General features: G+C 41.9%; 1 protein-coding gene across 1 annotated transcript in view; it reads right to left on the bottom strand.

Moving 5' to 3' along the window:
- Positions 1 to 2,949: 2,949 nt before the first annotated feature.
- Positions 2,950 to 13,637, bottom strand: part of mpp7b (MAGUK p55 scaffold protein 7b) — a 60,446-nt gene continuing 49,758 nt past the window's right edge. Inside the window, 5 exon segments of the mRNA XM_083525148.1 lie at positions 2,950 to 3,860; positions 3,864 to 3,920; positions 4,505 to 4,648; positions 5,767 to 5,875; positions 10,347 to 10,437. Of these exon segments, the coding sequence (XP_083381274.1) occupies positions 3,738 to 3,860; positions 3,864 to 3,920; positions 4,505 to 4,648; positions 5,767 to 5,875; positions 10,347 to 10,437 (524 nt within the window). The 3' untranslated portion in view covers positions 2,950 to 3,737.

Here is a 13,637-nt window from a genome sequence, read left to right as displayed (position 1 = left end):
TTTACCACATCTGAAGACGTCCTACACAATTGAGTGCCTCTAAATTTGTGGTACCAGTTTGGGGAAGAACCACACACCGCTGGAAAAGTTAGGTGTCCCAATACTTCTGCTCACACCATGTAGCTTAACCACATTGCCCTTGAATTGTGATCAAAAAAGCAGCGATTTATTTTGTGAGATAAAGTTGAATTAAACCACTTTATGCTTTTTTTTTTTTTTAGATCATTAATGTGAGGTTATTCTCAATCGAGCAACTTTATCTGTAAATATTTTCGTCTTTCAGAATAATGATACACTTGTTCTGTAGCTTGCTTTGAGAGAACTTTCTGAAAGAACTAGGTCCAGGAGTGTAGCATGGTATTGGCAGCTCTCTCCCTCACACACACACACACAAAACCTGGACCCGATTCCATCCGCTGCGTCCGCTCGAAGCCAGATTTCCTTCGAAAAAAGGTTTGCGTTCGCAATTTCAGTAGCGTGATCGATGACCAGGGTGCGCAAAACACCTCAACCGATCGCCGTCTTCGCTGCGTGGGTACGAGCCGCGACCGCGCTAAACACATTTAGCGATCGGGCGCCATTCGTCACACCGCATCAGCCTCCTTAAAGTGTTATATTTGGCTCCATTCGCATGAATTCACATCAAATGACCTTATCCATTAGTAATTAGTCAGTGTAAATAGAGTGCTGGGATCGCTCCTTTTCACCTGGCGCGGCCGCTAATAGCGCTCCTGCTCCGTTCTCATTAAAACGGACGATAGTTTCTTTGTGTTGGCTCGGGCGCGCGGACGCCATGAAGGATCTGATGCAATTTGTTCAACTACAAGACAACAAACCCATGATTAGAACAGAACAAATCATTTGCACCAGTCACTGTTCAGTACAACGACTGTAAAATGACTGTAACAGCCATTGAGGTAATAGAAAAACACACTGGTGGACCACAGTTCAGCCCGTTTTTTTTTTTTTTCGACGATTCAACACTCCTCACACACTCCACACACACGTCTGGCTGGTCAGATCGCCTTTTAATAGCGATGACATCAGCCTGTGAAGGAACCTGACCTCTCGTAAAGCCGCAGTCCTTGGGCTCCGTGCCCTCGGTTCATTCTCCTCACAAAACCAGACGTGTGCAGGATCTGAAGTATCTCCGCTCTCTGCTCGGCCTCACCATCTCCTGTTCCTACACTCGAGTCAAAGCGCAATTACTCATCGGAATAAATCTTTGAAAAACAAAACGTGCTTTTCTTTTTTCTACGCATACAAAGAAAAAGACATTTGTCTCAATTTCAAACCACATTTTTGCAAAAACCAGTTCCTCTTTCCCCAAGAAACTAAAGAATATGATTTAGCATTAGCTAATCCTTACTAGCAACAGGTTTATTTCTAATCTCTCATCTTAGCTAGCATTATAATATCTCTATTTATATGCTAACAGTTAGCATAGAGTGATAAATACCATCTAGTATGGACTGTAGCAGCAGATATTTTGCACACGATGGATATTAAATGGAATTTCGGATATCAGGTTTGCTACAACTGCTAGAAAAGCCTGCGACTGTTAAAACACGGGATAAAATCTCTAGTCAATTGTCAAAAAATGAGGTGAAGAAAAATGTTAAGTACTTTAAAACCAGACTTAAATGGAGGAACTGTGCTTCAAGATGACTTGGTCACATGACCTTTGTTATACTAAGAACTTCCTCCACTGGTTTATAGAATTCCCACTTGGTCCTAATTCACCTGCTCTGTTTCAGATCCACCCAAACAAAACAAATGAAACTCTTTCTGTACAAATGCAGCAAAAATGGCAGTAGGTCCTATTAAGTAATGAATGAATTTCTCCATATATATACTCTAAACACAGAGCAACCGTTACGCAAAAGACAGAGATGCGTGTAAATGACGGTAAACCTCCGGACATGGACAGCATCAAAAGCGAACTGAAAACGTGTTCATGCTACAATGGAAACGTTTGGTGCGCGTACAGTGCGCTGAAGTTACCTGGACGTGTTTCAGAGGGCTTCATCCAGAGTTCACTCCTGTAGTCACGAGTTAAGAGCGATGATCGTGGCCTTGCTCTACCCCACTGTAATCCAAAATCAAGAACACGCCTTGTTATGGAGAGTCTGAGTCTGCTTGCAATTAATGTCCAAACATGAGCAATGGCAGTATATTGAAACAAAAAAAAAAAAAACAGGACACGAGTGAAGCAGTAATGCATTTACTTTCGAGGGCTGTATCGAGACATGGACTCATTATGTTTGCTTTACCGAACAACAGCAAAGAAAATGCACAGCAAATTTCAGACACTGTCCCGTATCTAAACAAACTCGATTGGAAAGTTCATATTTCAATTGTTTCTGTATAGGTTATTATACGGTTTGGATCGTCAGTTCACATGACCTGGATTGTACTTTATTTCATTTCAATTCAAAATCCGTTTGATTTCCTTCAACTCTTCCAGGTCTTCTCTAAAGCCAAATTCTTACGAATGACGATATCAGAATTAGCAGATTTATCCGTCCAATGTAAGTCAGTCGTGTTCAATATAGCAGATGAACGCTGTTAAAACTCTTATAGAACAGCTTTTGTTTCTGTCTGGATGGATTTGTTTTCTATAAAAGTAAATTTGACAGAAATACAGCTGCAATCCACAGGCTCATGCTTATATTTATTTATTTGTATTTGACATTTGTTTTTATTAGACGAATCCAACGACAATTACAAAACTTTTATAATTTTTCATTATATGCAAGAAAAAAACAAAACACATGAATGATTAAATAAAATACATTTCAAAAAGAAAAACTAAAGGTTCATGCTAACATTATAGAGTTTCTATACTAACAGCTGCATCATGTGGACTTGTACAATTGACACCCCAAAATAAAAGCATAAAAATAGTGGGGTTTTTTTTTTTATAGAATGATTGATGTAATGTGATGTGAAGATCTGATCAGACGTGCTTCACACATGGAGGTTGAACTGCAAAAGTTTTGGGTTGTTTTAGATCAGAGAAGGTTGGAGACCTATTCCGGGTGAAAGGAACCAACATGGCAACCATTCTGTACTTCAACACAATGCAATTCCGTCTGGACTGCGGCTCATTGGATCCGTACAACAAGATACTGAGCAGAGGCAACAATGGAGGATTTTTCAATGAAAATAAAGAGGAACATCTGGACAATTATACATTTACTTGGTCAAAGGAAATCTTAATAGCGTTAAATCAAACCTAGTGTGGGGCATAAAACCAAAAGGAACATGCAAAACCATAAAACACTTTTGACAGACATTGTAAATCAATATAAATTTAATTCAGTGAAACATGGTGGTGGCAGCAACCTGTTATGGTTCCTGTGTGAAGTTCAGTCATTTATAGCATTTATATGGTCCCCAGTCCCCGTGGGTCAAATGGTACCGGCTATCGGTCACATGTCTTACCAACATTCGCTACCTTCTTAAAGGGGCTCCGGCCGCTAACACATAATACATTACCGCTAAATTGAAACCCCCAAGCGAGCAAAATGAACAAAAAACAACACACGTTTTTTGACGTTTATTATTATATTTAGAAAATACCAGTTTTTATGCCGGGGCGTATCATTTTATTTTGTTGTATTTATCCGCCACAACTTAAAGGCTGGTCCGTGAAAATATTGTCCGAGATTAAACAGGTCCGTGGTGCAAAGGTTGGGGACCGCTGATTTATAGCACAGTGTTTGCATGACACGTCACAGTTTATCAGCCCATATTTTGGTAATCCAGTTGCTTTCCTTTTCAAGCTTCCTCAGTTCAGCTCTTATTTCAGTGAACACCCTGGCCAGGTCGTCGTTAATGGCGATCTTCTCGAATAATTAGCCGTACTCGTTCTCCATTTCCTTCGTGACGTTTATCATCTCCTCGAAATCGGCCTCCTGTAAAATGTGGGAGAGATGAGTTTTGCAGCTGTACACAATTAGCTCAGGAATGAACAGGGGGTGTAATATGAATCGAGACGAACCGACTAAGACTGGGTCCAACGATGAGTGTCGGCCATGTTTCAATTGGAAAAACACGATTTACACAGGGTTCAAACCCTGGTTTTGCTAAGCTACCAATCTTGGGCCCCTTAGCAAGGCCCTTATCCCTAATAAGACTCTCAGGTGGTTTTTGGTGCTCTAACATGATTCATAAAGCTCTCACTGAAGTTCCTCAGCATCCCCTTTATCCAGACCCCCATCGCTAAGCACCTTCTACGATTCGCACCGGATCCCAGCAATGGTGTCAAAATGGTGATCTTTGAGCTGCATCTTCATCTTCGAGAAGAAGGCAAAGTCTGCAGGAGCCAATCTGCTGAGTGGTGTGGGTGAGGAAGTTTCCGCTCCTGGGCCCTTGAGCAAGGCCCTCAACTGCTCAGTTGTATGAGGGCCGAATGCCATAAATGCCAATTTCACAACCTAAAAACGCATTCCTGTACAGTTCAGCACATCCAAAACGTTACTTATTGACTCAGCCTTACCATAAACGTCCTGCTTGGCACCGGTTCCTCGCAGCCGGCCAAGATTTTCGCTTTTCTCCGACTCAACCTCAGCTGTTCTATCGCCGGAGGCCTGACGAACGCAACATACGGTTTGAATTCCGCCGTGTACAGCAGCTTCGCAGCCTTCAGACAGGACGAGAAAACGGTTTGGTTAGCATATTAGGAGACGTTTGCTACATCGGCCATTAAATCATTAAAACTGGCATGCGGCATGCTGACTAGAGCTCTGTGCTGGTTTCCATTGGGTCGCCTCATGCCCGGGTCCTGAGCCTGCTTCCCTCGTCAGGCGGCATCGCGCCGTTTCCTTCCTATACCGCGGTTTCATTTCTCCTTATTGCCCCAGAGACAACAGAAAGTGGTGAGGAGGAGAACAAATGCATGGAACATTTGACCGAAGCAGGGCAGGATGATGTTGTGTGAGGCTCGTGCAGAAATATTAGATATGATGCCTGTGGTTTGAGTTCATTACTACAGCGTGAATGTCGATATAAATGTCGGTGAAGAATAATGACGCTGGAGCACCAACATGAGGGGGGCTGATAGAGGCTCTGCCACCAGAATGACATCATTCCTGCCCTTAACCTCAGCTCCAAAATCAACAAACATGACATGTAATATAGACCTCTCTCTCTCCCTCCCTTTTTCTCTCCCTCCCTCTGTTTCTCTCTCTACATCCCTCCCACTCTCTCTCTTTTTTATTCTCTCTTTCCCTTGCTTTCTCTCTCGACTCTCACTTTATCACTATTTCTATCTGTCTGTCTGTCTGTCTGTCTGTCTGTCTGTCTGTCTGTCTGTCTGTCTGTCTGTCTGTCTGTCTGTCTTTCACACTCCCTCTCTCACAAAGTCTCTTTCTCTATCTTTCCAACTCTCTTTTGCTCTCTCCCCCTCTTTTTCTCTTTCTCTCTCACTCTCTCTTTTTCTCTCCCTCTATTTTTCTTCCTCTTTTTCCCTTGCTTTTTTCTGTCTGTCTGTCTGTCTGTCTGTCTGTCTGTCTGTCTGTCTGTCTGTCTGTGTCTTTCACACTCCCTCTTTCACAAGGTCACTCTCTCTTTATTAACAGTTAAGGAGTAATACAGGACTTTTTTTAACACATGAATTGTTGATCTATTCAAAACACACACACACATACACACACACACACACACATACACACACACACACACACACACACACACACACACACACACACACACACACACACACACACACACACACTTATACCCATCCCTTCTATCACTCACATGGGGCTCCACATCCAGTAAGCACACCTTGCCCTCCGCTAGGACCCTGCGGATCGAACCCAGACCGGTGCCGTAGTAATTCCCAGCGTGTCGTCCGTATTCTATAAACCTGTCCATGGGCAGCATGGAGCAGAAATTATACACACACCATTAAACCTGTTGGACTGGTGGCCACTAATAATCCTTTTAACCATAAACCCTGTGCTACCATTTCCACACACTTACTGATGGATGAAATGAAAAACACACATACACACCTTCACTCTTAAAAAAACACCAGTGTGGGAACTGGGGTGTGGTTAAGCACCAGTTTGTGAATGGAGGGCAGAGGATATGAGTGGTAAAGATCACACATCTGTACACGGTTTTATTAACGAGTGAGCGGCATTTACCCCTAAAGCTGCTTTGACAATTTCTATAGTTAAAAACACTCTATAAATAAATAAATAAATTGTAATTGAATTTCAGGACCGTAAAATCAGAATATTAGGAAGCCCTGAACTCATGGGAAATATCATACTTATCTACATGAACATGCCAAACTCTTCATACTCAAAACACTAGAGAATCAAGAGAAAAATCCTAATGTTTGTTTTAAAAAGAAGTTTGTATGTTATTCAAGCTGCACAAAGACAACAATTAAAGAGGATATTCAGAATTATGCTAAATGATTGAACTTTCCATCAGCCACTGAATCATGTCACATGACCAGTGCACTCGGTCCCATAAATTCTATGATTTTTTTCCCTCATCTTCTAACATCTTCATGCAAATTTTTCCATCTTGTAGCTTCAGCATGCAAGAATAGTTTCAGATGGAAAAAACTCATTTCATTTTATTTGTATAGCACTTTCAACAATTTTTACAACCCAGGTGAGGAAAAAACCTTGACAGGAACTCAATCCAATCTGGGCAACATTTGTAGATTCATATATTATACACTATATGGATAAAAGCCTGACACCTGACTTTTTTAGCCATATGTGATTCTTCCCCGAACTGTTACTACAAACCTGGAGTTAATATATTGTTAAATCTATTTTAATTCTTGAATATATATATATATATATATATATATTTATTTATTTATTTATTTATTTATTTATTTATTTATTTATTTATTTATTTATGTCACAGAATACACATAATAAGCATTTCACTGCATGTCTTATTGTGTACATTTCTGAATGTGGCAAATAAAATGACCGCTAACTCCGCCCCTTTTTTCTTTTAAAGAGCGCAGTCTAGACGTTTTTTTGTTGCAAAAATTTTTGCTGATTTGAACTAAATATCTGCACCTAGAAGAGAAAAACACATACATCCAACCATTCACAGCATTTGGCAGAGACCCTTTTCTGGAGTGACTTAGTTGAGGGTTAAGGGCCTTGCCTAGGGGCCCAGCACTGGCAGCTTGGTGGTGCTGGGTTTTGATCTCGTGACCTTCTGATGACTGAAAAACACTGATCAACCACCTTCACAGATGAAGAGTGGAGTTAAGTAAATAGGGACTAAATGTGGACTGGGATGTTCAGAAACCAGAAGAAGTTGTTTTGTCTGTTCACAGACCAATCAGGATAAGGAGGCGTGTCCACTTGCCTGTCATGTCATCTGTCAGTCCAGAAACTGCAATTTCCTGCCATAGCTTTCAAATGTCCCATGGAAGCGTGCGGATTGGTTCAGGTTTAATGTTTCCAAAACCCCTATTAAGCACTACACCTTTAACTACTTTCACGTGCCAGTGCTTATCGAGTCGTACTCGTGACATCGTGTTGACACAAGAATATCCAGAGATTTAGGAAATTTACACGTAATCCAGAGCTCGGCTCCGCTCTGTCATCACTTCGGACTGACGGATCCACGTTAAAGGGTGGAAACTGGAACCCGAATCCCCCCGCATGTCATACAAACTGCAGCGTGATCGACTGTGGTCAGTTTTGCCCTTGCACTCATCCGTTCTCGCACGTGAATGTGGCACGCGAGAGCTGTAAAGCGCTCCGAGGGATACAAGGGGGAAACTGGGAAACGGCCCAAACCGTCATCAAGCTGCCTACATCTTACTCCTCGCAGCTCGTGTTCTGCTTTCACGTTCGAGATAATCACGCTCCTACTTCCACCGTACTCAAGGAGCAGGGCCGTTTGAAGTGTATTTTCAGGAGATCAGGCCTCCAGACATTTTGGCACTGTGCAGCTTTATCTAATCTGCAGTGTTACACTTTAAATTGGAGCCACCTGGATGGGGCATCTTTGAAAGAAATAAAAAAAGAGGGGGTGCCAAAACTTCCAGTACAAGACTCAAGAAAAAGTATTTCTTCACAAGATTGCACCGAAAAACAAGCGAGTTCATCGCTCTGGCACCGGATTCCACAGATTATCAATAATTTTTGTACTTTTTTAAATCCCACCTTGGACACCAAACACTTTTCATGGGGCATTAAATCGTTTTTACAGCAGAGGCAATTTTCCTTCAGGAAAAAAAAAAGATGACTTGCAATTGTTCAGTGTTGTATAAGTGGTTTAAAGTGGGCAGACAAAACAACGTCTGGCCCTGACTCCAGTATTCAGAACATCCCAGTCCATGTTTATTCTCCATTCGCTGTTATAATAAGCTCCATAATATAATAAGCTGATCAGCTCTTCTTGGACCAAGTTTTGAAAAGTGTTTGTTTGTGGAGATTTGTGAGATTCACCTACAAGTTCAGATACAAGTCAGGTACTAATGGTATTTGAGGTGAGGAGGCCTGGGGTGCACTCAACGTTCATCCATCTCAGTAGGGTTGGAGCTCTATGGCAGGAGATCTTCCACACACTTCCAACCAATGCAAAGCAGATCTTCATTGCGCTGGCTTTGTGCACAGGAGCATTGTCATGCTGGAACAGGTTTGGGTCTCATAGTTCAAACGAAGAAAAACATTCTGATCTGAGAAACGCTTCAGAAAACGTGTCATTACAAACGAAATCATTTCGTACATCATTGTTTTTGAATATATCGCGGATTTGCTTGATGAAAGATGTTTAATAAAATAAAAAACAAGTCATCGTGCCTTAAAGCTGATGAACGCGTTCTGAAAGCTGCCGCCGTGCCTGTGATCACGCTGTAGGTGTTTACGAGGGTGTGAATAACCGCATGGACCTCAGCGAAGGTCTAACATTAGGTCGACCACAACGCATTGCCGCTTCACACCCAGTGTGTCAGAGCACACACACACACACACACACACACACACACACACACACACACACCACACAGATCAGACCAGGATGCTGTGGTTACTGAAGCTTATTGAGTAAATATTCCAGAAATGAATCCCGGCCTGGTTCTGGATTCGCATCTGATTATTGAAGATGAATGTAATTTATTGCAGAAATGCAAAACACAGGCTTCGCTTCAGTCCCTCGTTCTGGTCCAATTTAGTTTTGCTCGCTTTACCAGAGGCCTGCGCGGCGACTCGCTCCAAGTCCGACGAACAAGGCACAAGAAGCCGCCGGGAACCGCAGAGGACCCTTAAAATAGTCCATCCGTTCAATATAACGTGACACCGCTAGGGCTTCAGACATTTTCCGTCTGCTTTCGAGTGAAATTCGGGCAAGTGGATATTTCCTGTCAGTTTCTGGTCGCGAGCGTCACGACTCGAAACCCTAAAAAAACGATCGAGTGTGTGTGATGTGAATTCCAGGAAAACCTTTGAAGCTGTTTGGTCAGGATATTGGGGAAGAGGGTTAAATGATGGAAAAAAAAAAAAAACGCAAATGGGATTGTGTAAGTTTTTGTACATCTACAGGACTTGGACTGACTTTCCTGTCCCACTGATATTAAATAACAAATTATAAATCCAAAAGTATTGGGACATCCATTTTTGTTTGGCTTTTTCTCCAGCCATATGTGATCCTTCCCCAAACTGTTACCACACATTTGGATGGACACAATGAATCGTATAGACATTTTAGCTTCACTTGAACTAGGAGGTCCAAACCTGTTCCAGCATGATGGTGTCCCTGAAAGCCAGCTCCATGAAGATATGCTTTACATTGTTTGGACGTGTGTGGAAGATCTCATGCTATAGAACTCTATTGAACACCTTTGGAATGAATGTGAACGCTGAGTGCACCCACAGGCCTCCTCCCCTAATTTACATCAATGTTGCTGAATAAGATCTCACACATCTCCATAAAAACTAGTGGTTCATCTTCCCAAAATAATAAGAAACAAATGGTGACTGAATGTGGAATGGGATGTTCAAAAAGCCCATATTAATTTTATGGTCAGGTGTCCACAAGCTTTTCTCCATATAATTTGGATCTAAAACATTCCCAAAGCCAGATGTGCTATACCATTTAGAGTTTCCTAAAAAATATAAATATAATTCAAACCCTTCCTGAAGATACAACAGGTCTATGCTAATAACTGTAGCAACTGTAGGGTTATGAATTCAAATCCCAGGACCACCACAGAACAAAGCCATCAAAGCAAAAGATTGCAACTGCAGGTCAACATGATCTCATGGCAAATCTGTAGAAACCGGAACATGGATCCGCCTCATTAGGTATCATACGAAAAACGTTCCTCTCTGGATGAATCTCACGAGTCGAGGATGTCTTTCTCAAAAGAGTGTTTGGAGACAAAATGGTAGTCCACGCCCTCTTTCTCGTGTTTTCTGCGCTCACGGGTCGTATCTGTGGAAAGTAAAGAGCAATGATGAGTTTTACAGTTTTTCTCAGTAGCTTTGATTCTCCACATCATGGAGTCATTGATCTGAGAAATGCACTTTCTGGCTTGCAAATATTAAGGATGATTCAGGAAATGCTTCAAAACAAAAGAAGAAAAAAAAAAGAGTGTTAAGGGGGAAAAAAACACTGTTCAATAGGGTTTGAGCTCAATAGCAGCCCACTGAAGATCTTTCACACACTTCAAAACCATGTAAAGTATATCTTCATGAAGATGGCTTTGTGCACAGGAACATCATCATGCTGGAACATGTTTAGGTCTCATAGTTCAAGTGAAGGGAAAAACCACATATGAATGGAAAAGTCAGGTGTCCCAATACCAGACGGACGGACGGACGGACGGACGGACGGACGGACAGACAGACAGACAGACAGACAGACAGACAGACAGACAGACAGACAGACAGACAGACAGACAGACAGACAGACAGACAGATAGATAGATAGATAGATAGATAGATAGATAGATGAAACTCACATGAACACAAATCTAAGATCTTAGACTGGCACGTAAAAAGACAGATGGACAGACAGATACGTAGACAGACACAGGGACAGACACATGTAGAAATGTGGACTGACATATGGACAGGCATATGGACAGACATGTGGACAGACGGATGGACAAACACATGGACAGACAGATAGACAGACATGTGGACATACAGACAGACAGACAAACACATGGACAGATTAATGGACAGACGGCCAGACAGACATATGGAGAGACAGACAGGCAAACAAACAGATAGACAGGCTGATGGACGGACAGATGAACAAACACCGACAGATGGATGGAGAGACATGTGGATGGACAGACATGTAAACAGACACATGGACAAACATATAGTCACAGAGATAAACAGACACACTGACAGACAGATGGACAGACAGATACATAGACGGACACACGGACAGACCGATTACAAAAGTAAAAAATGCACCTTGGTTTTCCTCAATATGAACATTCATATACCCTCATGTAATACACAAGTAGGTGAAAAATTTTTTTTAAACCTATGACCTTCCTGTGACCTTGTGTTTAGAAAAGAAACATCTGCCTCCTAAGTGTTTTCTGTGATCTGGTCTTATTAAAGCACAACGTTAATGCGATTACATACGAATTATGACGGGATATAAATGTGGAAGGAAAGCGACACGTTCTAGATCAGTATGTGGAGACGTTTTAACCAGGTTTGGTTTTACAGCTGCGAGCAGGAGATGGAAATAAATCTTTTAGTGTATTATAAAACAGCTGGCAGCAGCTGGGCGAGGTTTACGAGGAAACTTTCGATCGCTGATAGCACGAGTGTGACATGGGAGTTGAGTTATGCAGTCCGAATGTTTTACACTAACTTCAGACAGCACACACTCGCATTCGCTTAACAAGTTTAACATGACTGCTGAAGAGCACACACACACACACACACACACACACACACACACAAACACACACACACACACACTCCCTGAACCCAATTGTCCACACGAGAGCCAAAACAAGCTATAAACCTTTTACAATCATGCAAAAGGTCTCTCTCTCTCTCTCTCTCTCTCTCTCTCTCTCTCTCTCTCTCTCTCTCTCTCTCTCTCTGTCTTTTTGTCTGTCTTTCGTTCTCTTTATCTTTCTTTCTCTCTCTCTCTCTCTCTCTCTCTCTCTCTCTCTCTCTGTCTTTTTGTCTGTCTTTTATTCTCTTTATCTTTCTCTCTCTCTCTCTTTCTCTCTCTCTCTTTCTCTCTCTCTCTCTCTCTCTCTCTCTCTCTCAAGTCAAGTCAAGTCAAGTCAAGTTTATTTGTATAGCGCTTTTCACAACAGACATTGTCTCAAAGCAGCTTTACAGAAAACAACAGTGAAGGTGAATGGTGTGCGTTTGTCCCTGATGAGCAGCCGTGGCGACAGTGGCAAGGAAAAACTCCCTTAGATGATATGAGGAAGAAACCTTGAGAGGAACCAGACTCAAAGGGGAACCCATCCTCATATGGGTGACATCAAAAGTTTGGTCATAAATCTTTCAACAATACAGAACAATTTGTGATCATCATAGATCCAGCATCAGCTTCTCCATGCCAGGGCCTTTAAACACTCGGCATCTACTTCTCCATGATCATCCATAGGTCCATAATCTTCACGAGGTGGGACGTGACTGGAGCTGGCCAAACCTCAGGAAGCCTCGGGATGGGGAGAGAAAGAGAAGCAGTGGAGAGGAATTAGCGTAGCTGCTGTTCATGATATTAACAGCACAAGTTGATAATGTGCATGTGATCAGATGTTCTGGAGCACAAGGTTGTGATGTGATGTGCGTGATGTGTGTTATGTGTAGGCTTTGCTAAAAAGATATGTTTTTAATCTACACTTAAACTGGGAGAGTGTATCTGAACCCCGAACACTGTCAGGAAGACTATTCCAGAGTTTAGGAGCTAAATGTGAAAATGCTCTACCGCCTTTAGTGGACTTTGCTATTCTAGGAACTACTAGAAGCCCAGAGTTTTGAGATCTCAGGGAGCGTGACGGATTGTAGCGTGTTAAGAGACTGGATAGATACATGGGAGCCAAACCATTTAGTGCTTTATAAGTGAGTAGCAGTAGTTTGTAGTCTATTCGAAACTTAATAGGAAGCCAATGTAGGGACGATAAGATTGGGGTTATATGATCGTATTTTCTTGACCTAGTAAGAACTCTTGCTGCGGCATTCTGAACTAACTGAAGCTTGTTTATTAATGATGCAGGACATCCACCTAGTAATGCATTACAGTAGTCTATTCTAGAGGTCATAAACGCATGGACGAGCTTCTCTGCATCAGATATAGATAACATATTTCTTAGCTTAGAAATATTTCTAAGGTGAAAGAAGGCTGTTTTTGTAACTTGATTGATGTGATTTTTAAAAGATAAGTTGCTGTCTAAAATAACTCCCAGGTCTTTTACCGTTGAACTAGTAGTTACAGAACAACCGTCTAAATGCAGGCTGAGATGCTGGAGCTTCTGTGTACTATTTTTTGGGCCGATGAGCAAAATCTCCGTTTTATCAGGATTTAATAGCAGAAAGTTATGGGTCATCCAATCTCTTATTTCTTCAACACACTCAGTTATGCGAGCTAATTGAGCTGTATCGCCTGGTTTGGATGAAATATATAGCTGGGTATCATCA

Source organism: Silurus aristotelis (assembly GCF_946808225.1).
Source record: "Silurus aristotelis genome assembly, chromosome: 22".
NCBI lineage: Eukaryota > Metazoa > Chordata > Actinopteri > Siluriformes > Siluridae > Silurus > Silurus aristotelis.
Note: the sequence above shows the minus strand (reverse complement) of the source record. Positions and strands in the feature narration are given on the sequence as shown.